The 24,133-nt window shown below is 39.9% G+C and overlaps 2 protein-coding genes across 3 annotated transcripts in view; both read left to right on the top strand.

The window, feature by feature from the left end:
* The window catches only part of IQCJ (IQ motif containing J), a 213,505-nt gene extending 201,438 nt beyond the window's left edge, over positions 1 to 12,067 (top strand). Inside the window, exons 4-6 of the mRNA XM_027124468.1 lie at positions 4,843 to 4,978; positions 9,854 to 9,978; positions 11,974 to 12,067. Coding sequence (XP_026980269.1) covers positions 4,843 to 4,978; positions 9,854 to 9,978; positions 11,974 to 12,067 — 355 coding nt within the window. The remainder of the gene's footprint in view (positions 1 to 4,842; positions 4,979 to 9,853; positions 9,979 to 11,973) is intronic.
* A 2,810-nt stretch (positions 12,068 to 14,877) lies between these two features.
* Positions 14,878 to 24,133, top strand: part of SCHIP1 (schwannomin interacting protein 1) — a 575,684-nt gene continuing 566,428 nt past the window's right edge. The window contains exon 1 of one of the 2 annotated variants that reach the window (XM_027113083.1): positions 14,878 to 15,505. In XM_027113083.1, the coding sequence (XP_026968884.1) occupies positions 15,443 to 15,505 (63 nt within the window). In that variant the 5' untranslated portion in view covers positions 14,878 to 15,442. The remainder of the gene's footprint in view (positions 15,506 to 24,133) is intronic. The other variant, XM_027113079.1, reaches the window with a different exon arrangement.

The following is a 24,133-nucleotide window of genomic DNA, read 5'->3' as shown; positions in this document are numbered from 1 at the left end:
CTCAGTCCCTTTCTTTTTCTCTTCTTCTTCTGGAACCCCTATAATTCGAATGTTGGTGCATTTAATGTTGTCCCAGAGGTCTCTGAGACTGTCCTCAGTTCTTTTCATTCTTGTTTCTTTATTCTGCTCTGCAGTAGTTATTTCCACTATTTTATCTTCCAGGTCACTTATCCATTCTTCTGCCTCAGTTTTTCTGCTGTTGATCCCATCTAGAGTATTTTTAATTTCATTTATTGTGTTGTTCATCATTGTTTGTTTCCTCTTTAGTTCTTCTAGGTCCTTGTTAAATGTTTCTTGCATTTTGTCTATTCTATTTCCCAGATTTTGGATCATCTTTACTATCATTACTCTGAATTCTTTTTCAGGGAGACTGCCTATTTCCTCTTAATTTGTTAGGTCTGGTGGGTTTTTATCTTGCTCCTTCATCTGCTGTGTGTTTCTGTCTTCTCATGTTGCTTATCTTACTGTGTTTGGGGTCTCCTTTTTGCAGGCTTCAGGTTCGTAGTTCCCGTTGTTTTTGGTGTCTGTCCCCAGTGGCTAAGGTTGGTACAGTGGGTTCTGTAGGCTTCCTGGTGGAGGGGACTAGTGCCTGTGTTCAAGTGGATGAGGGTGGATCTTGTCTTTCTGGTGGGCAGGTCCACATCTGGTGGTGTGTTTTGGGGTGTCTGTGGACTTATTATGATTTTAGGCAGCCTCTCTGCTAATGGGTGGGATTGTGTTCCTGTCTTGCTAGTTGTTTGGCATAGGATGTCCAGCACTGTAGCTTGCTGGTCGTTGAGTGAAGCTGGGTGCTGGTGTTGAGATGGAGATATCTGGGAGATATTCGCCGTTTGATATTATGTGGAGCTGGGAGGTCTCTTGTGGACCAGTGTCCTGAAGTTGGCTCTCCCACCTCAGAGGCACAGCACTGACTCCTGGCTGCAGCACCAACAGCCTTTCATCCACACGGCTCCTCAATTTGGGATGATTCGTTGTCTATTCATGTATTCCACAGATGCAGGTACATCAAGTTGATTGTGGAGCTTTAATCCTCTGCTTCTGAGGCTGCTGGGAGAGATTTCCGTTCCTCTTCTTTGTTCTCACAGCTCCCAGGGGCTCAGCTTTGGATTTGGCCCTGCCTCTGCCTGTAGGTCGGCGGAGGGTGTCTGTTTTTCGCTGAGACAGGACGGGGTTAAAGGAGCCGCTGATTCGGGGGCTCTGGCTCACTCAGGCCGAGGGGGAGGGAGGGGCACTGCGTGCGGGGCGGGCCTGCAGCGGCAGAGGCCGGGGTGACGTTGCACCAGCCTGAGGCGCGCTGTGCGTTCTCCCGGGGAAGTTGTCCCTGGATCCCGGGACCCTGGCAGTGGCGGGCTGCAGAGGCTCCCGGGAGGGGAGGTGTGGATAGTGACCTGTGCTCGCACACAGGCTTCTTGCTGGCGGCAGCAGCAGCCTTAGCGTCTCATGCCCGTCTCTGGGGTCCGCGCTGTTAGCCGCGGCTCGCGCCCGTCTCTGGAGCTGCTTTAAACAGCGCGCTTAATCCCCTCTCCTCGCGCACCAGGAAACAAAGAGGGAAGGAAAAGTCTCTTGCCTCTTCGGCAGGTCCAGACTCTTCTCCGGACTCCCTCCCGGCCAGCCGTGGCGCACTAACCCCCTGCCGGCTGTGTTCACGCCGCCCACCCCAGTCCTCTCCCGGCGCTCCGACCGAAGCCCGAACCTCAACTCCCAGCCCCGCCCGCCCCGGCGGGGGAGCAGACAGGCCTCTCGAGCCGGTGAGTGCCGGTCGGCACCGATCCTCTGTGAGGGAATCTCTCCGCTTTGCCTTTCGCACCCCTGTTGCTGTGCTCTCCTCCGCGGCTCCGAGGCTTTCCCCCTCAGCCACCCGCAGTCCCCGCCCGCAAAGGGGCTTCCTAGTGTGTGGAAATCTTTCCTCCTTCACAGCTCCCTCCCACTGGTGCAGGTCCTGCCTCTAACCTTTTGTCTCTGTTTATTCTTTGGGAGTTTCTTGCCTTTTGGGAGGTCTGAGGTCTTCTGCCAGCGTTCAGTAGGTGTTCTGTAGGAGTTGTTCCACGTGTAAATGTATTTCTTGTATCTGTGGGGAGGAAGGCGATCTCCGCATCCTACTCCTCCGCCATCTTCCCGGAAGCCCCCTATTATCTCTTTTGAAGTAAACTTCTATACCTTATTTATAATTCAAAATGTAGGAACACACAAAATGTGTTCGCTTACTGCGACCAGCTTTTAAAAGCGTTATATTGATGGCACTGCTTAGTTTCAGAAGTAAAAATGTCAAGGTAGTTGGTGCTCAGGGTTTCCTCTGCAGCCGTAAAGGAGGCTGGTGAGTAGGAGTTGTGGTAAAGCTAGGATGAGAAGATGAGAAATGATTCCCTTTGACCGAAGGACAAATGCTTCTACGTTTTGTTTCAGTTCCCTAGTACAGTAAAATAGCATTTAGAGATGGTATTCCGAGAGCTAATATTAGACTAATTTAACCTATGAACATCACATCAGTGTCATCAAAGGGGAGTTCCTGTGTAATGTAAACACTTTTCTATGATTCAGAGAGTAGCATGGCTCCACCATTAAAATAAACAATGTAGCAATTTAGAGTAATAGCCTTGTATGACATGACTGGCCTCTCTTTTTTGATCCCAACATTTAAGAAAAGAATGAAATATAGTGTAGTATGCTTTCAACTAAGTAAAATTGTTTTCATATATGTAGACAAGGATAGTAAGATAAATATCCAAAAATTAACATAGCTTCTGTATTAAGGCAGCGAGTGGGCTTAGATGATTTTAATACGCATTTTAAACGTATTTAATATTATCACATTTTCTTGTCAATTAAAACAAGAAGAGGATATCCATCTACTTGGAAGGAAAGAATATTGGCTTTTTAATCTCTGACTTAAGGAAAACTGATATGTCACTTTCCAGATTCCGTAGAACTAGGATGGGGAAGGGGATGCTTTAAATTCTTTGCAGACCTTACCTGGGTTTTGCCCAGCATCGTTGTTTTTTAAAGGTGTCACGCTGCCCCCTGGTGTTCAACAAGCTAAATTGTAATGTCTCAAATGCCTACTTCATTTTCTTTCTATATTTTCTGAATAATCAAGGAATTTAAAAAGGGGGGGCTGGGAGAGGAATACCCGTAGTCCTGTAAACTTGTGGGTATCTTATGGGTTGTCAGTATTTTCTATTTTTTAAATTACTTAAAAAATGTCACACGTTTTTAAGCCCTTATGCGCAGGTTTACAGGCTTTAGGTTCTGTAAAGTGGCAGAACTTGTCAGCAGGGCTCTGGGAGTTGCCCAACACTTCAAGCACTTTGGATGGTGTGGAAATCAGCTGGCCAAAATGTGATACTCCCTTAATAAAATGGATCCCAGAAGAAACAACGGGATTACCAAATTCAGGCACATAATCTTACAGGACCCTCTCTGAGATTCTGTTTAAAATCTTTAAACCAAAGGAAAATAAATAAATAAGGGTGCATTTTGAGCAGACATTGCATAAGAAAATAGTGACCACATATGACCCAAGGCAAGAAGCTTCTGGCCTCTCAGTAAGGGCCCCAGAAGCTGAAGGTTCATAGTTTCAGGGAAATTGGCCTCTGATCCCAAGGTTGTTTCACTGTAGCTTCTGGGCTTTTCCTTGAGCATTATAACTCACAGAGCCTTAATAAATTAGGGAACACATACAAATTCAATAATGTGGTAGCATTAACGTATTCTTTTTATCCTCTGACTGTTGAGAACTGATGGTCTTTGAATCGTTCTAGCCAAATGATAATAAATCAGTTTGTTTATACAGAAACACCTTTAGTGACTTTGGTTGTATGTGGAAGAATTATAGAAGATCAGATGCTTCCAGAAGTCAAAAAGAGATGGTGATAGAATCAGCGAAACCATTTAAAACTATTCTAAAAAGCTGAATACTGACAGTTGGTCTTCCATGTCGGGCTAACCCCCAGGAGAAAATAGAATCCTGTTCCCTGATTACATGTGGAAATCTAGATCTTAATCTTAAAGATTATTAGCTAGTTCAAATGGAAAAAGAAATCACTTAGCTTTCACAAAGAAGAGGTTTCTATTATCCAAATCAGAAGATGACACTTTTGGGATAATAATCACAGGAAATAAAGAGCTTCCTTGGGTGAAATCTCAAGAAGCCACCTAATCGAGGGTTACTTTAATTTTCTGAATAGTACATAATACTTTCAAATATTTTGTCTTCTCTGTCCATTTCTTTCTTTATTTATCATACAACACCAGTTTCCTTCCACAGTATGTAAAATCCATGACCGTAGGGCTCTTACCTGACATGTGCCCGGAGCAGGGCCACTGCATTTGGCCACGCAGACTACACTGTCTAACACCACAGAACACCCCTCACCTTGAGGTCTTTGTGAATGGCACCCCCTAGAGCGGCCCTGTAGTCTCTGTCCAGAGCAAAGCGCTGACCCTGGCACAGAATGGTCCTTCAGCAATGATGTATTGAGTGAATGAATAAGTGATACGTCAGCCTATTTATTATTCTCATTTGAAAAAAGGATGAGAAGTTGAAAGATTTTGTGTCCCATAAATCAAAGCATGTACATTTACATGTGCAAACTAGTTTCACTTTGATGGATGACTTTTTCTGACTAAGTTGATTCTTGGAGACTGATTGAGCTCAGGCAAGTCTGTAAAAGTCGAACCAGTAACATAGACAGTCCAGGTCTTCTGATTTCCCTTGTCACGTTCTAGGTGTGTCAGTTTCCCTGTCCCCATAGCCAATTCCTTCAGACTCCTTGTGCTTTGCCGAGTGTGTGGCTGGGGAGTGACGGTGTGTGCGCTGTTTTTTGTTTGTTTGTTTTTTGGCAGCATTCAGCGAGTGTGGCGCGAGTACCTGCAGCGGCAGGACCCCCTGGAGAAGAGGAGCCCATCCCCACCTTCCGTGTCCTCAGACAAGCTGAGTACCTCCGTCAGCATGAACACCTTCTCGGACAGCAGCACACCTGTGAGTGCATGTCTCCTTTTCATGACTTGGTTGGCCAATCACCTGGTCTCCAGGGCTTTGGTTCCAAGAAAGAAATCTTGGGATGTGAGCAGGTGGTTTGTGATAGACCTACAAGTTGCTTGTTTGCTATGCATGAGCCCATGGTGAGGGTTTTGTCCTCTCAAAACAAAGACATGATTCATAAATGCACAGTGAACTTAATCAAGTCTGAGGGAATCGATTGCGTTTGAAATCAACCTAAACTGCTAGTTTGTGTGTTGGCAGTCCTCCATTACGGAGAATATCTTTTTACTTTTCTTTATAATAGCGTGTTCCTTTTAGTCTGTGTCAGTAGCGTTTTGTGGTGAGAACAGGATAGAAGATTAGCTTGGTTATAAGGATTTTTAGCTTGATTATAAGGATTTTAAAGAGAACCTTCACGGGAAGAATTGAAAGGGGTCACGAATTCAGGGGTTGCATCTCAAAGGCTTTTGGGGCCAGGTAAGTAACCCATGTGACTGATGGGGGTTGAGTTGTGACTGGCTCACTGAACCAAGGCATCACCTAAAGGTGCAGCCCCTCTCGGCTCCTGCAAGTATGTTTTCAGGTGGGGAAGCAGAAAAGATGTTGCCAAAGGTCATTTTCTTTCTTCATAAGATGCCAGAAATCCAGATTTTTAAATTTTGGCAACCAGTAAGAAATTTTAAATGTAAATAGACCATATGTGCAGACCACAATTGTCCCGGGTCCACCAGTTTAAGAACTCCGGAGTACAGGGCTGAGGAATGAAAGAATCTGGTGGAAGCCTTTACTTTTCAAAAAAAAAACACCAAATGTGTTAGGAAATAAATGATCAGGGAATTGTAATGCAGATTTGTGTGGATTTAGCCATTGTCATCAGTTGCCATTGTCACTGGAGTACTGAAAGAAGTTAGGAAGAGAAATGAACTATACAAGTATATTATTTAAAAAAAAAAAATCTTCCTTGACTACTTTGTAATCATGTTTATTCGGTTGTGAAAAAGGCTTCCCAACAGCCAAAATAATGCGTTCACGTTGGGATCAAGCAAAGGTTACTTTGAAATGTTTTCAGATGATTGTGTTGCATATTCTTTAATTCATGGCTTTACCTAGTTGTGGATTCTGAAGAGAGAGCAGTAAGTTCAGCTTATGGCTGTGCCAATAACAACGGCAGAAGATGTATTTTTAGCTGACAGCAGAAATTGAATCCTTAGTGAATCTGCACTTCATAGAGACAATTTTGGGGGGCAATGAGTTGTCTTAACTGGCCTCACTATCACTAGAGGGCGCTCACGAACCATTTTGGGAAATGTCTGGGTTTAGTAAAGTTTGTATTTAACTTGTGATTTGTGAGTGAAAAAGAATGTGAAAATTGAGTGTCTAGGATGCCCTCGCTGTGAATGTCAGTAGAAGGTACAAATTAAATGACTCTGAAGACTGGATTTGAATGATGGAAATTGAGTATCAGAAATCACTGTGCCCGTGAGTTGAAGGTTTGGGTTTACTACTGCCTTTGTACTTTCTCAGCCCTAATTCCGGACAACATCAACTGTCTAGTGATATCTAACCGTTTTAGTGTTGCTTTAGGGCGGTTATTCCTTTTGGCTTATTGAAATTCTGGAAGAATCTATCTTTGCTTTATATTTATGCTGCCACACAGCTATGATTCTAGCACCTCAAGTGTTTTCGTGCATAAATGCATGTTCTTCCCCCTCATGGGTCATCACGTTTATGTTTATCATTGCACAGCTTTGCTAACAGTTTACCTTATTTAATTTAGCCTAGCCTCCAGGTTCCCTGAGGTTTCTTGATAGAGGAGATTTCCTCCCTCAAGTGTCCCCAGCAATCTGGTTTCCCATAAGGTGTGTCAGACTGAACTGGGAGTGGCACCCTGCTCCACCACCACGTCATCATGCTTTATCTCTGTGCTCATGGGACAAAAATGAGCCTATTCCATGTGTGGAAGTCTGGCTTACTCCTGATCGCCTACAAACAGTGAGAATCAAAACAGGATTTCAAAAAACATTACTGGAATTAGCTTCAGGAAGCAAGCAGACCCTGCCCAGAATTCGAATAAGGTTATCAATTATAAGAACAACTTTGGTATTGATGATGGCAGTGGTGTGACACTAAGTGTACAAAATAAAATATGAAAGTACAAGATGTTGGGACATTCCCAAGCCTCTCATTTGTCAGGCAGGTAACATACCCAAGCCATAATTGTTTAAAACTTAATGCTTAGTTGTTTGGAGCTGCTGTAACTAGCTAAGGTTGTTTTTATCTCCCATGATTATCCCTTTGCTGAGGCCTTTCGAGAAGATTCATTCTTACATCTTTCGTTGGTCGCAGCTCCATGAAAGGAGAGTGACTCTGCTCTACCCTGACTGGCCTGCCAGACCCAGTGATGAGTAGATGAGCAGACCTCAAGTTTATGGAGGGGATAAGGATGACCCCCGGCTCACCTTGGCTAAGCCTGTCATAAAGAGATGAGCTTCCTCTAATAATCAGAAAGTCCTTTGGAACTTCAGGGTTAAAAGCCTTCAGTCCAAGTCAAATGCTCTCAGTGAGGTGTATCCCTGGGCAATTCTCCAGGTCCCTGACTTCTACTAGATCCCCTCCAGCTTGTTGAACTTCAGCCCTCTTTCTCTGGGCTTGATCTATCATGGTTGCTGCCCTAGACCATTGTCTGTCTTCTCGAATCTGATCAGCTGCCTGTCTCGTCCTAACCCTCTACTAACTTCTGACACAGCCTCAGTTGGAGGCCAGTCTGCCCTTGCGTAACCCGTGGGCCTTGCCAGCTGCTCCACCCGCCCCCATGCCTATAATAACTGCAATTACTGCTCATCCTTGCTGTCTGCCCCAGGCATGTGCTGCATGAGAAGCCAGCAACCTGATCTGGGGGAGTCCCTGTGCTGAGATGAGAATGATGTTTTTGCATGCTCCTGTTCTCTTTTGGCCAAGCATAATAGTTAATGTAGTTCTTAGAATATTTTTGCCGTGAAATAAATAGCAACAGTAATGTTTCAGTATGAGCTCTCAAATTCATCTTAATAAGAGCTGAGCACTTGTTATGTGGCAGGTGCTTCGCTAATGTTTTCCATGGATTATTTCGTTTAATCCTCTCTATGACCATATGAAGGAGGTACTATTATTATCTCCATTTTACAGATGATGAAAATGAGAGTTAAAGAGAACTTGCCCTGGGTTACTGTTTGGGCCGGAGCCTGCATGGGTCACTATTCTACTATATTGTACCACTTGAAAGTAAGCCTGCATTTAGATATGGTCAAGCAGTGAAAGAGATAACCAATGCATTAATGCATTTCTAAGACTATTTTACAATTTAATAGGTATAAACAGTGAATGGAATAATTGAAAAAAGAATCCTCATTTGATTTTATAAATTGCCTCATTCAATGCTCTTTGATTAAAACCTCAAACCTCAGCTGCTCAATGCCAAATTAAAGAGCAACAGGAGGGAAGATAATATTAAGTTTTGTTAGCAATTTGCATATCAAGTGCCCTTATACCACAGTGTGTCATGTGGTAACAGAAAAATTTGTTTTAGAAATAGTAATTTTGAATAGCAACTGTTATTAAGAAATGGAGCTTGTGGGTATCAAAGTGAGAAGCAAAGAATAACTTTTTTTAACCATAAAAATATTAGTTATTGAATAGAGGACAACACTGGAAAATGCTTTGTGTTTTTTATTAATCAATTTCATGTGACCAAATACTTATTGTTTTAGTTCCCAGCTTCAAGAAACCTGTAATTTGTTTAATAAGATGTCATGGAAAGAAAGTATAGCATGGTCTATTGTAAACCATTAGGTTTATACTTTTTAAAAAATCATTAGCATATCCCTGCAGATAAATCCAGAAAAATCTCTGGATTGTTTGGGGACATTCTTAGTCCCATTTGGTTTGAATTGATTCCATATGCCTGGGACTTCTTTCCTTGCCACGCCCACTTTTCCCGTTGGTTCCCATACTATTATGGTCTGGCCTGTAGGGGGCAGTGTGGCTCATGGAATGAGGCCCTGGCTTGGTAAGAGGACCTGACTTAAAACCTGTCACTTTTTGTGAGTCTAAGATGTATCCCTTGAGAGGCCCTTCTTCATCCGCAAACTGAAAATAATACCCACCTCAGAGGTGGATTGTTATTGCTGTGAAGATTAAATGGCACTACATACGTAAAGCAGCACAGAGCCTGGGACCCCGGAGGCTCTCAGTAAATGCTAGTCGATTCTGAATCTGCTCTTGAAAACACTCCATGCGTTCAAAACACTGGAAAACTTGTGAAGAGCAGAGGTGAAAATTTTACCTGGATTTGCACTGAGGAGGCCAGGGATGCACAGAGCCTGTTTCTGATTCACTGAATGAATCTATGAGGATCAAATTGTGTCCTAGAATATATGTGTATATAGATATATATATATATGTGTGTATATAGATATATATATAAATGTATACGTATGTTCGGAGTATATATGTATACATGTGTGTGTTCTGAGATTGGAGCTGTACTTACAAAAGTAATAAATTAAGCATTTATTTTAGTGTTGCTCCTTTAAAAACGAATTTTCAAGGTCGAAAGGTTAAGTCAGGTGCAAGTACTTTTGCCTCTAAATGAGTCGGCCTCTTCTGAGAGACCACGCCCACATACATAGTAGAAGAAAGCCTAGATTATTCTCCTCACTTCAGACCTGAGGAAAAAGAGATGGGAGGATCCATCCCATCTCCAGCATGTCGGGGAGAACAGAGTTACACCTCTCAGGCCGGTCAGTGCAAAGCCTTGTTTCACTCCTGGTCAGGAAGAATTACAGTTCTTGTAATCCTTGAGCAGTTTCTGTAATTCTTATAATTCTTGAGCAGGTTCAGGAGCGGTGGTCTGGGCCAGCTCAAGACCCTGTTATGCCAGTTGTCCTGGAGAGAAGCCGTGGAGCCCTCATATTTATGGGGTTGCTGGAGGAGTCCTGGCTTTTAGTGAGAGTAGCTGGGTAGCCAACAGCGGGCAGCCAGGTGACCTACCACACCTCCCCAAGTACACCACCAAAAGCCAGGACCGTTCCTTCCTGCCAGACACAGCAGGTGCACCTATATTCAGCATGCTTAATTATCCTCAAGTTCTATTGCCCTTTTTGAGATTTACAACCTCCAGGCTTTAAATACATGGGGAAAAATTTAGTGGTTAAAGGGAGAAAGTCTTCTTCCAAAGTCGTACTTGTTTTGGGAGGAAACTCAAGCCCTAAAAGAGGATTTCCTGGGACCACCCCCCAGTACAATCCTGAAAGCTGCAAAATTATAGAGAATGTAAGCCTTGTACTACTTAATAATTTAATAACCTAGATTTTCCAGGTCAGGGACAAGTTACAGTATTATGCCCAGCTGTTATAAATTTAGGTCCCATGAGTTCTAATGTTTCAGCACCCAAGCTCTATCTAACATCTAGCCTTTCAGACCCTGAAATTGCACAATTTTTTTGCCAATCTATTTGTCCCAAATTTTGGTTCAGAGAATATAGTAATCATTTGTAAAAAGAGAAGACTTCTTGGTATTTACATGGAGGTAAATACATTTCTCTTTTCTTCAAACCAGGGTCTTAGAGAACAAATGTTTTCTTTTCCAAAGTTTTAGAAATTATATAATACATAACCATATATTACAGTTTGAATAAAATGGAATTGTACAAAATAATATCCTGTTTTTTGAAAAATTTATTTTATTGAAGTATAGTTGGTTTACAATGTTGTGTTAATTTCTACTGTACAGCAAAGTTATTCAGTTATACATATATATATATTCTTTTTCATATTCTTTTCCATTATGGTTTATCACAGGATATCGAATATAGTTCCCTGTGCTATATACAGTAGGACCTTGCTGTTTATCCATTCTATATATAATAGTTTGCATCTGCTAATCCCAAACTCCCAGTCCATCTCTCTCCCACCTCGTCTCCCTTGGCAGCCACAAGTCTGCTCTTTATGTTTGTGAGTCTGTTTCTGTTTCATAGATAAGTTCATTTGTGTCATATTTTAGATTCCACATATAAGTGATATAATATGGTATTTATCTTTCTCTTTTGGACTTACTAAACTTAGTATGATAATCTCTAGGTCCATCCATGTTGCTGCAAATGGCATTATTTCATTCTTTTTTTATGGCTGAGGAATATTCCATTGTATATTGTACCACATCTTCTTTATCCAGTTATCTTTAGATGGACATTTAGTTTGTTTCCATGTCTTGGCTATTGTAAATAGTGCTGCTATGAACATTGGGGTGCATGTATCTTTTCGAATTACAGTTTTCTCCGGATATATGCCCAGGAGTAGAACTGCAGAATCATATGGCAACTCTATTTTTAGTTTTTTGAGGAACCTCCATACTGTTTTCCTTAGTGGTTGCACCAATTTACATTCCCACCAACAGTGTAGGAAAATTACATTTTCCCTCTTCTCCACCCTCTCTAGCAAAAAATAATATCTTTATACCACAAGCGCTCTCCTCTTTGCATATTTGAATATTGGTTGATAATATTGATTCCTTTTTCCAAATCATCCTTTTGACTTAATGATTTGAGGACATTTTTCTTGATAGGTTTAAAAATGAGCATGTTGTTTAGGTTTGAGGATTAAAAAAAAATTTTTTTAGCGACTGCTAACATTGAACATTTCCTGAGTTTAAAATTATATACAAAATTGACAATTCCCTATTTGATAACTAACTCATTCATCCACAGTAATATAATAAATCCTCCTAAGCGGTCTCAAAGTCATTAACCTAGGAATTCAGATGCAAAAATCTAGGCACTAAGTACCTCACTTTACGCAAAGAGGGTTGAAAAAGAATTTGTTCTCTTTGCAGTTTTCCTTAAGTCCAGTCTCAGCATTTGTCCTCACCTAGATCCTGTCCTTATTCTACAGCTTAGGTGAGATAAAGTGTTGAATCCCTAGTTTAGACCCAGTTGCACCTTCTGTTATAAAATCTAGTTTCATCATTACAAATCAGCGTTTCACTCTTCGAATGAGTATGAAAGATGCTTTAGGATCCAAGGAGAAATTGGATGTGGTGGAACTGGAGTGAGATCTACTACTGTATTCCTTTTTTTTCCTGATTGGCCTAAGACTCTTTAGGATGTTCTTTTGTAAATAAGACATCTTGGGTGGGGAGGGGAGTTATTCCCGTCCTTGGATTAGGTCAACATCATTTGTTCACTCATTCAACAAATATTGAGTGCCTGCTGTGTGCTGGCCCTTTGTCAAGCCCTGGAGATAAAATGATCACCCAAATACACACAACCTCTGCCCTTGCAGAATTTACATAATTCCCCAGTCATGACTGGCAATTCTTGTAACAGATGTACTGCCAACTTAGAGGACATCCTCGATAACATTTCATTGATTAATTATATAGATGTTTAGGTATTATTAGTAACAAAAATCTGACTGCTGAAACATCTTCTAGAGCAGAAGTTCCCAAAATGTGGAACCTGGAATACTAGTCTCATAGGGTATTGATAGATGTTAATTGGGGGAAGGGCGAAATAAGCTGATTTATTTACTTCAGGACTTCTTAGAGCCTTACTAAGCTAATACACATTTTGAATTTGCAAGACGGGGATCACTGTTTTCATGTTTCCTAAACTTCTTTGACCAGGAAACTCATTAAGAGTCACATCTTATTGGACTACTGATCCATGGAACACTTTGGGGAATACCATTCTAGAGTTAGTAGCTGTTGAAGAAAAGTGCCAAGAGCTGGAGCTTCTAAGTGGCTCAATTATAAAATTAAAATGAATTGAGCAGTGCATTTTGAAAGTTCCTAATGAAATTTTTACACATGACATCTCCTTTTTATAGGTCTCTATTATAGAGCTGTATTATGCAAATTTTACTAAGTTAGTTCACATATAAAACTTGTTACATTAACTGGCTAGCAGGGTTTAAACAAAAAGACCAAGTCTAGTCAACGACATAACAGTGTTGGAAGATGGGGTTTTAGGGAATCAGTAAATAACTCCTTTTCTGTTCTTGATTTGGAAACTTATTTTGAAAGGCCAGAGATTTAGGCAGAGGGGTATAAAAATCTCAGCTTTATTTCCTGTCAAAGCTGGATTTGAGGGTGGAATTCGAACTTGTGGCCATTGAGCTTTCTACTACTAAGCTTTGGATTTAAGGAATCTTATCAATCACAGGAAGCACGAGATACTGCCAGCCTCACCCACAGATCTTGTGCAGGGAGGTGGAGCCCATTAAAAAATGGAGGGAGAATGATGTTGGGTTGCCAGTGCCTTTGCCTAGTCCTGCAGTTAAGGTAACTCCTTCTACCTTCCTGGAGTGGATTAAAGGGTGGAAATCAGAGTGTGGGAGTATTTAGGAAGTTTCTTCCTCATGGAAATCTGAGGAGACAGGAAGAAGGGAACCTCCAACATTGCACGCTTCATGTAGCAACAATTTGGCCTTTTATTATGATAAATATCATATATATTTTTGTACTTATCTTGATTTTTATATGATTGTATACTTTGTAATATATTCATTATTGCAGTGTTTTCTGCATAAGAATTACTTTGAAAGCTTTAAAAAAAAACCCCACAGATTCCAGAACCATAGTAGATCTTTTGAATTAGAATATCTGGGAATTCTGTATTTTTTTTTAATGCCTTAGGTAATCCTTATTATCATAAAGAATAGAAAACTGTGAGTTACAGAAATTGCAAACAAATTCAACTTTATTTAAGAAACAGACACGATCACCCAGGTGATCAATATTTTTTCTAATTTGCATCTCGATATTTTTTTTTTTTTTTTTTTTCATCTCGATATTTTTGTATTGTAAATCATGTGCCTTGAGGAGGTGCTTAAGCAAATTTTCCCTGATACCAAAACACCCATTATTGTTTTAATAGAATTTTCCCAGTGGCACTGATTGTGTTGAAAATTCTGTTTTCCTAGAATTTATAGTTCTTTTCTTTCTCAAAAATATAAGTACTGTGCTCACCAAGGAAGGTTTCTGTTGTTTGATCCACTTTGGTTTTTATTAAAAGAGGATACAGTCAATAGGCACTGATTAGATTAGTTTCAATTTAATCTTCACTTTGACTGTGAGGATTTTTAGTTTGCATGAAGAGAGATTAGATAATTTAACTATTAGCTGACAAGAAAGTCAACTATGACTGAAAATCCCAAGTTATGGTGTGTGACTACATGTTAAGAAAGAGAAAAATACACTACACAGAATGGAAATGGATAATTCTCATTATTATACATTCTTTAAAATATCTTTGTATACTATTTATTACTAGTTACATGTAAAAATTACCTATAGTATAGTTAAACTTTTGTTATTGTATTCAGAGCTGAAAAACATCTAGAAATAATGAGTAAAAGAAATTTCCTACCAACATTTGAAAACATACTCAAATCCTTTCAGAGATAGATGTTAGTAAAATTTTTTGTCTATGAAACATTCTTAAATTCCATCAAATAAAATGTTGTCTGGAGTTGAAGACAGTTGCCTTAATTTTTATTTTGCAATCTTCATAGATTGGCATTAAAAAATAATGATTTTTTTAAATGCTAAAAATTCTGAGAGACGTTTTAGAAGTTTCTGTCTGTCTCTACCGTTCCTCTAGTTCCCTTTAGAGCTCCGTGAGGGGAAACCCCTTCTTTACCTGTGAGGAATAAATTAATTTTCTCTTCATGGCACTGTATTGATAGGGTTAAGCATATTGATAGAAGACCACACTATTTAATGCAAGTAGATTTTCAAGAAAATCACTATGCCAAACACTTCACTAGAAGAACTTCATCTACATACAGCGGCAACTGTGACCTGCTTTAGAGATGACATCATTGGGTGTCATGTGGCTCTTTATACGTTTCAGCCTCAGAAAGAGGTAATCTGTGAAAGCCACAAGAGCCTGATTTCTGCTGTGATAGTCTTCAGCAGACAGAGGCTGGGGCTAGAGTGAGGCATACCTGTTTACATAGTGTGTGCAGTGCCTTGTGGAATTCTGAGCTTTATTTTTGTTTAATCAAAAAATAGATGCAATGATAGAATGAAGTGAATTGGCTTCTTTGGACTAATGGGAGCTTGTTTTCTGCATTAAGATCAAGAACTTTTCTGGAATCCTCTGTTCTCTGAGTAGCCTGTAGTTTCTCCCTTTTTTTCCCCTCAATTTGAAGAACACTGAGAAAAATCAGCAAACTTCATCTCCCAAAGAGCTCTCCCTCTTTTTTGTCAATACTTGAAGATTTCTGCTCCAAAATCTTTGAGCTGCCTGAGCATCGTGGTTGATAACTGAAGGGTAAAGCATCTCCTTTGTAGTATGTGTTACAGAAATTCTTCAGATAACTTCACTTGCTAACACAGATGGCCCTTTATGGATTTCTTGTAAAGCCTGTTTGAATAAACAACTCTTTCCTCTCAAATGGGCAAGAGTAACTCTTCAGCACCATGGAGAGGTCAGGCCAGCGAACAACGACGTGGGACTGTGACCAGGGCAAGCAATCTGACAGTGTAAGTTTTCCAAATGTCTATCATCTATTTTAGGTCTATCATATTTTTACAACTGGAGAGAGGAAACTCCAAACTCTAACCGAGTTAGTCTAAATTTAAGCTGTAAAATGTAATGGGCTTCATTACATTTGAAATTCAGGATTAACCATTTAAAAATATTATTTTAGAAAGTGTGAATATGTTATTTTGAAAAATTACTTTCTCATTGCATCAGTTGGTATGTGAATGCTTGGTACTTTGAATCTTTATAGTCTAAGTTTTTGTTTTAATTTACCACAAATTAATTGCATTGCCGTTGCACAAAACAGAGCATTTAAAAATATCATTTAAATAGTTCTAAATGTACAGTTTGTTGCCTTTTGTAAATACAAGGCTCTCTTTGCAAAGTTATTTCTGATCTGTGCTCATTTTAAAGGATAGTTTTAAACTTTTAAATTGCAGATTATATTTCACTTACCAAAAGAGAAAATGTCTAGGTATTCTAATGTTGGCACGCATAGGAGATATTTGATGACTTATGAAATTTTAAATTTACTGGTATAAAATATGTACCGTAAAAGCCTATAGTAAGTGGAAAGTGCAGATCCTTTTATAAAATGATTAGATATGGACCACTGGAGAGGTACCTTTAGCGTCACTGAAGTATTTAATTTGTTTCAAAGTAGTCCAATTTAACTGTTCAAACCAGAAATTTAAAAAATAGTTTATTCTAAAATATCTTATAACAACCTCCTTAAAACTGTCCAAGGTATAGTTTTATGATACTGTTATATCACACAGCCAGTGAAGAAATGATACTTGGAATTGCTATGAAGAATGACCTCCACAGATATCTTGATTAGCTATTCAAATTTGTCTAAGGGAACAGAGTGTCGTAAAAAAAGTAATATAACAAATAATTATCTTTTCTCAGGCCAGTTAAGTGAGGTTTGGAACATTTATTTATGCTGAACCACTTATTTTAAAGTCTGAGAAAACTATCTTTTTATATTATTGTAATATGGAATTTATTTCCCTCAGTAGTTCTCCTCCTATGTAAAAACCATTGTAAATACAATTTACTTAACTAAACCCCTAATTCAAATATAACTGATTTTTTTCTGTTATGGATAACTTCCAGGTGAATTTACTGTTGCTTCTTAAGTCTTCAGTAATTTGGTATTTGATTTTTGGATAAATGGCACTTACATTTTGACAGTGTTTTTGGTACAAAATTTTGGAGGCTGTGACTTAGTTTTATATTAAGGAGCCCTTGTTATATATGTTTGTCAGCTATGTTTAATAGATCCACTGATGATTTCTTTAATTGATGTTAATATTTAAAAGAACTCTGTTTTTGAAAAGAAAGGTAGATATATGATTCCAGTTGTTTTAGTTTAATTTCGCTGTGTTTTACCATTATGCTTTGATTTTTGAGATGAATAAGTAGGGCCTTTCACACACTGTTGAGCAGACTTCTGTGTTTTTAAAACTTTGGTTGTTCCTTTATGATAAACTGTATCCATTAGTTGCAGTGGTAGTCTTTGGACAAATCACTCTGGTTGATTAGACTGTAAGATTCTAATTTAGAGGATTTGAGGCTCATGTCATAAGATGCATCTGCTTTATGTTCTGAAATGGGAGGACATGTACCTGATTCAGAAATGTATTTCCTAGCAACCTTCGTCTCTATCTCTTAGGGATGTGATTTACTTATGATATTGTCTGCAGTGTAACATTTTATATTTCTAGACTTTTTGCACACATTTTAGTGATGTATTTATAACAACAGCTATCTAACATATATTTTCTAGTTGAGATACGGTTGTCTGTGTGTGTATTTAACCAAAAATTGTCCCTATGTGATAGACCACAAACATGTTTTGGCTTCTGCTTTGAGAGCCTTTCAATCATTGTTGAAATAGCATAAGTCATCTGAAGAATAGAAAAATGTCCAGAGCTATTTAGACTGTGAGCTATTTGCATTTCTTTTTTCTTTCTTTCTTCTTCTTCTTCTTTTTTTTTTTTATAGCATTCTGGTGGTAGCAGATGTGTGTGAACAATCTTAAATTTAGTTGAGTGACATTTTGCTTTTCTTGCCAATGTAAAAATATGCTCACGGATCTCTTTTTTGTGGTCCACCCACCCTTGCAAAGGCTTTGTAACCTTTGGCTACGAAGGATTTAAGGGCATATTTACTTTATGAAAACCACCCTAGTTAGGGTGCTTTACAGGACAGCTGAACATAGAGGGAGCTGACTGACAGGGGTGGTTCTTCCTACTGATTTCAACCCTTTTTGACACTAAGAGAAAAAAGTTGGTTCTGTGAAATAGTTCTTCCATCCCAGGTACTCACAGACTCATTTCTGTTGGACGTGTCCATCACAGCTTCCAACCAGAAGCAACTCTTCTGGCTACAATCCCAACAGGACCAGTTTCAGTAGGAGAGAGCCTGAAAGTGGGATGTGTTACAGGAACGTCCCAAAGGGCAGCTTCTTAGAGGGAAATGGGTATTCTTGGGATTATTGCAGTGAAGCAGGACCCTGACTGGTTCCAAATGGATTTTAGGCTTGTTTTACTATGTTTCTAGCATTATGGATAGGGATCAGATGACATCAGGTACCCCAGGGCAGTTCTACAGCTTCCTAGAGAATCACCCTGGGCTGATGCTTCGGCATAGAGATTTCCATCACGTGATTTTTGTCCTCAGTTATTATGTTTATTGTTAGCGTTCCTTCCCTCTCCCTATTGTACTCACAGTGAACATTCCTACTTTATAGTACATGTTGAGCCTAAGTAGATATGGCCTAACTGGTTTGAGATTATTAAATATTACTAGAAACTGTGGAGTAATCTGAACTGTTTCAGAAAACTAAACAGAGCTTAGAGACTTTCCAAGGAAAGCTGAAAGACCAGAAATATCCTCCAAAGAAGTAGTACCATGCTTTTCTCATTTAACTAGTCTTTCAAATCCCAGTCTCTCTGTATGAAGCTGACTCCCTCCCATAAGTAAACTCAAGCCAGAGCATATAAAACACATCCAGGCAGCCAGTCATTGGATGGATTCAGGCCACTTCCATCTTGTCTAATTTATCTTGTGCTCCTAATTCTCATCTTACTTGTGTATTTTTCTAAAAAGTTTTATTGGAGCATAGTTGATTTACAATGCTGTGTTTCAGGTGTACAGCAAAGCAAATCAGTTATACATATACATATATCTTTTTTAGATTTTACCTGTGTCTTTGACGCCATCTAATATGCACTTATACAGTGCACTTGACACAGTACATTACACAGCACCTGACTCCATTAATAAGACCCATCTTGATGGAAAACCCATTTTTACTTCAACATTCTGCTATTATCTCAGTGGCATGCTTCTCCAAGATGCAGTTTTTGCGCTTGATGTCTGACCTTTGTGTACCACAATGGCAGGAAAGAAACATCTCTTCACCTGGGGTTTCATTTTGGGTGCATCGGAACTGGTGGAACTGTACTGGGCAGACCATGGTGTTGGCACAGAAAGCATGTCCTTTGACTATCCATGATTTACTAAGTATCTTTCTATTTTAAGAACTGGTCAAAGATAGACTCAGGCTAACGATTTGAGGATATTTAGAAAAGAATGTCAAGTTTCAATGCCTTAAAGCAAGTCATACAAATTTACTCATATTTAACTTTGGTTGGAATTATAAGGAATATAAATACAGGTGCTGTATCTGGACTTCAGTATGACTATGAAGATTTTTTTCTGATATCTCTGTGGAGAAGATAAATAATTGTGGATGGAATAGTAATACAAATTGGTAATATTTGGGCTGGTTAAATAGCCTTACCAAAATTGTGTTAACTGATGAATCAGAGCTAGCCTGGAGGTAAGCACATAATGGTGTGTAATAGGTTTCTGTTATAAGCATTATTTTAATCAATGATCTTAAATATAATATTTTTCCTACCTCTTATTTCATAGTTGAGGACATTTCATGTGGGAGAGGAGGAACAATTTGCCTGAGGTCAGCTAGTTGGTCAGCTGCAAAAGTGGAGCTAGAAACCAGATTTTTCTGACTCCCAAGCAAGGGAATTTCTACTGGGATATGTGATCACCAAGGAACCCCAGTGCTGAGCAATCAGTGAAAGTTTTATGGAGAAATATTTTTTATCTAAAATTAGAACAACTTTTAAAACTTCGGAGATGTCATTCAATGGCATAGGCTTTCTCGTAAAGCAGTAAGCTTCTCATCACCAGGAGTATGCATGCACAGACTGGATGGGCCACATCAGAGATGCTGTAGAAGGGAACTGTATATTGTGGAAGGGTTTGTGAGTGTGTGTGTGAGTGTGTGTGTGTGTGTGTGTGTGTGTGTGTGTGTGTGTGTGTGTGTAATGACTGGACTAGATGATCTCTAAGGTCTCCTTCAACTTGAACATGGAGAGGAGACATTAGTGCAATGTTGTCTCATTAAAAATAGAAAACAAGAATAATTTCTTCGTTCAACAAACGTTAGGTACATATTCAAGGTGCTGTGTGGTTCTAAGAACTGATTACCCAAGTCTGCCTGAGACACCAAGAAGCCATCCACTTGAGAGGGAGTTAAAAAGGGGGAGATTGGGAAATAAATTAAAATGAAAGGATGGGGGGCTTCCCTGGTGGCGCAGTGGTTGAGAGTCTGCCTGCCGATGCAGGGGACACGGGTTCGTGCCCTGGTCTGGGAAGATCCCACATGCCGCGGAGCGGCTGGGCCCGTGAGCCATGGCCGCTGAGCCTGTGCGTCCGGAGCCTGTGGTCCGCAATGGGAGAGGCCACAGCAGTGAGAGGACCGTGTACCACAAATAAATAAATAAATAAATAAATAAATAAATAAATAAATAAAAATAAAATGAAAGGATGGGAAAAGAGACCCAGGAGGGAGAGTAAGATGCATTACTTGGATCTATTTGAGAAGGAAAAAACTAGGTTAAAGGGGTAAAAGCAGAACCAAAGTTATAATTTATCTTTTTCATTATCTCTAGTCTGGAGATACTTCAATGCATGAAAGAGAAACAAAAATTTAGGATTTATTGATCTCTAATAAATTCCACAATTCTATTCAGGATCGTCAAATATCTAATGAGCTTTTGTGCCTGCATCCTTTCGACCTGTGTAGCTGTAGTTGCATAATCGACCCTTAGAGATTTTATCCCAGTTGTTATTTGTATTTTTCCTAATTGAGGGAAATTCCAAAGCTGTAGACCATCAATTCAGGGACTCAACATCAAGTCAGTCTTGCTGCTGGTGGTGTTCTGAATTTGAATGTCTTTGATTACCTGGGTTTGTACTATACGTTGTATATTTATGCTATGTTGTAATAAGTAGATCCCCATAAGTATAATAGTTCAAACACAGCAGAAATTTATTTCTCGATTAAGGATCCATACTGGACTGGTGAGCAGGTTAGTGGGGTGACCCTCCTTCATACAGTCATTCGGAGAACCCAGGATGGTGTGGGTTCTGCCATCTTCAACACGTGGTGTCCGAAACTACCCTAGAGTCAAAACTTAGAGCAAACCAAAAAGGGAAAAGGAAATGGAGCAGCATACATGGAAGGTTTTAATGGGCCAAGTCGGAAAGAGACACACACATCACTCAATGCACATTCTTGTCACTGAACTCAGTCACGTGCCATAGCTAACTGCAAGGGAGATTGGTAAAGATAATTCTACAGGATACATAAAAATAAGACAAGGAAATGGATTTTAGATCACTCAGTACTGTCTGCCATACTTGGGAGGGATTCTTCCTCCAAACCTTTAGTTCCTGTCGCTATAAAGTTGACATATGCCACTAGATCTGCTTAATGTTAACTTCTCTACAGCCTTGGTCGTTGCCTGTTTCAATCTTCCAGGTTGCAAACTACAGAATCTGACCCCAGTTAATTTCAGCTAAAAATGAATTTATTAGAAAGATATCAGCTATCTCCCTGAATTAACAGGAAGGCTGGAGAATCAGGCTCAGGAAACGAAAGAGGCACTAAGGGAAATTTGTTGGCCAGAACTCCAGGCAAAGGCACACCTGAGAGACAACATTGTTGGAGCACTGCTGGGTCATTGGATGCAACGGTCATAAGAAGCTCTAAAATGTGCCTTGCTTCTCTGACACACTTCCTCTAGATGCAGAGTCCCTGACAAGGCCATCCCATTGACTGGTTTAGATCATGTGTTCGAAGCCAGATTGCTAGGATGTAGGGAAGGGAAGTTACTTCTGTAGTGAGGGGTAGAGTCCTGTTCCTTGCTGTAACTCCTTTAATAGTGGAATCTGTAATTATGGGATGGGGGCTCAGATGCACTAAAAAATTTAAAATGACAGAAATCTACTGTGCCTGCTGTTGTAAGATGCCCATAATGCCACATTAGATCTTCTGATGGCCCATGCCAATTCTCACTGATTCCAACTGGCCGCACACCTACACTGTGCCTTATTGTTATGCCTAGACTGTGCCTTGTTGTTCCTCCTGGGATGTGTTTTGATCGCTTTTGCCAGTTTATTACCCCAACCCACCTAGCATCCTGTGTGAAACTTGCTTTGGCCCTTTTTGATGGTAGCTTTTCAGGTCCTTTCCTACAACACTTGGCATTGTTTTGAGAACTAAATTCAGACCTGGGACCTATGTGATAAGTCTGCATGGCCATCGCCCAGCCATTTGACCCATCTCCTGTGGGGTTTTCTCATCTGTAAAGTGAATAAGTCAGCTCAATTCCCATTAGTCTCAAAGGGATGCCGAGAGGCTTAACAAGATGGTGCTTCGAGATATTTGGAACACAGGGTGGCATTATCACATTATTATTTTCACAAGCTGTTCACCTGAAGGGAGAAAATAAAGAGTGGATATTTAATGCCAGAGAGGTTTTTGGCACTTTGTCAATTTGACATTAGCTTTGAAGGCTTTTGGAATTTTGCCTGAAATTTTCAGTACCAAGCAGCTAAAAGCTGTGTTTTTCTGGGCTCGTGATATTCCTGTCCCCAGGGATGGCATTAAGCATTTGTGAGGGATGAGCTGTGCCAGACCCATTTTCCAATGTGCCACCAACAGACACAAAAAAGCAACGCACACTCTGTAAATTGCTGCTCGTACCCACATTTCACACTTGGAACAGCACCTCTGACTTGTGCCAGCAGAAAAGGGATGAGAGAGGAGTGATCCACGTAGGCATATGCGAAGGAAGCTCCCTGTCTGACACGCGGGCCATTTGTGGCTGGGAAGCTTCTATTTGAGTGGTCAGATGGACCCTATTGAAGGTCACAAAACCTTTTTTAGACCTTTCAAAATCACCCACATCACAGTCCTCTTTGAAAGAGAGCTATTGGTTATGCAAATGTCACATTTGCCAACTAAACTGAAGAGTGGGCTAATTAGAAGTAGAGAGGAGAAGTACATACTTTTGGAACTTCATTTTAATGATTTTGGAAGGAAGAGAAAGGCAGGAAAACGTGTTGGGATCCAGGGAAGAATTTGTTCATGTGATTGAAGTTTAAGCCTTGTGATCATAATTACATGGAAAGGTTATAAATGGTTTCCTTTATTTGGATCCGAAACATTTTCAAATACATAGGCTTCCACATATGTGCCTGAAATACATATTTATGTACATTTTAAAAGTAACAATATGCCATCCATACATTACAGTGAAAGTTGTTAATAGAAATTGCTTAGGGACTACCCTGGTGGCGCAGTGGGTGCTGCAGTGGTTAAGAATCTGCCTGACAATGCAGGGGACATGGGTTCGATCCCTGGTCCGGGAAGATCCCACATGCCACGGAGCAACTAAGCCCGTGTACCACAACTACTGAAGCCCGCATGCCTATAGTCTGTGCTCCACAGCAAGAGAAGCCACTACAATGAGAAGCCCGTGCACCGCAACGAAGAGTAGCGCCTATTCGCCATAACTAGAGAAAGTCCACGCACAGCAACGAAGACCCAATGCAAACAAAAATTAATTAATTTTTTAAAAATTGAAAGCAGGGCAAAGAAAATGTTTCGTGTCAAGAGCTAAAAAGTACAGCTTTGAACCTGCTTACTCTTAGTATTGGGTTGGCCAAAAAGTTTGTTTTTTTCAGTAAGATGGCTCCAGTAGCGCTTAGTTGTCTTTAACTTCATTAGAAACAATTTTGTTAGATTGTATGTGACAGCTGTCATATCAGCGTGCATTTAAAAAAAAATCAAAATTGGTGAATTTTTGTGTAGCCATTTTAATATTGAAGATGGAAGGAAAACAACATTTTTGGCATATTATGCTTTATTATTTCAAGAAAGGTAAAAACGCAACTGAAATGCAAAAAAACGATTTGTGCAGTGTATGGAGAAGGTGCTGTGACTGATTGAACACGTCAAAAGTGGTTTGCAAAGTTTCGTGCTGTAGATTTCTCGCCGGACGATGCTCCATGGTCGGGTAGACCAGTTGAAGTTGATAGCGATCAAATCGAGACCTTAATTGAGAACAATCAACGTTATACCACGTGGGAGATAGCCAACATTCTCAAACTATCCAAATCAAGCATTGAAAATCATTTACACCATCTTGGTTATGTTAATGACTTTGATGTTTGTGTTCCACGTAATTTAAGTGGAAAAAAACCTTCTTGACCATATTTCTGCGTGTGATTCTCTACTTAAA

The sequence above is a fragment of the Aethalodelphis obliquidens genome, unplaced genomic scaffold, assembly GCF_003676395.1.
Source record: "Aethalodelphis obliquidens isolate GAN/ISIS:26980383/991018 unplaced genomic scaffold, ASM367639v1 scaffold1, whole genome shotgun sequence".
In the NCBI taxonomy this organism is placed as follows: Eukaryota; Metazoa; Chordata; class Mammalia; order Artiodactyla; family Delphinidae; genus Aethalodelphis; species Aethalodelphis obliquidens.
Note: the sequence above shows the minus strand (reverse complement) of the source record. Positions and strands in the feature narration are given on the sequence as shown.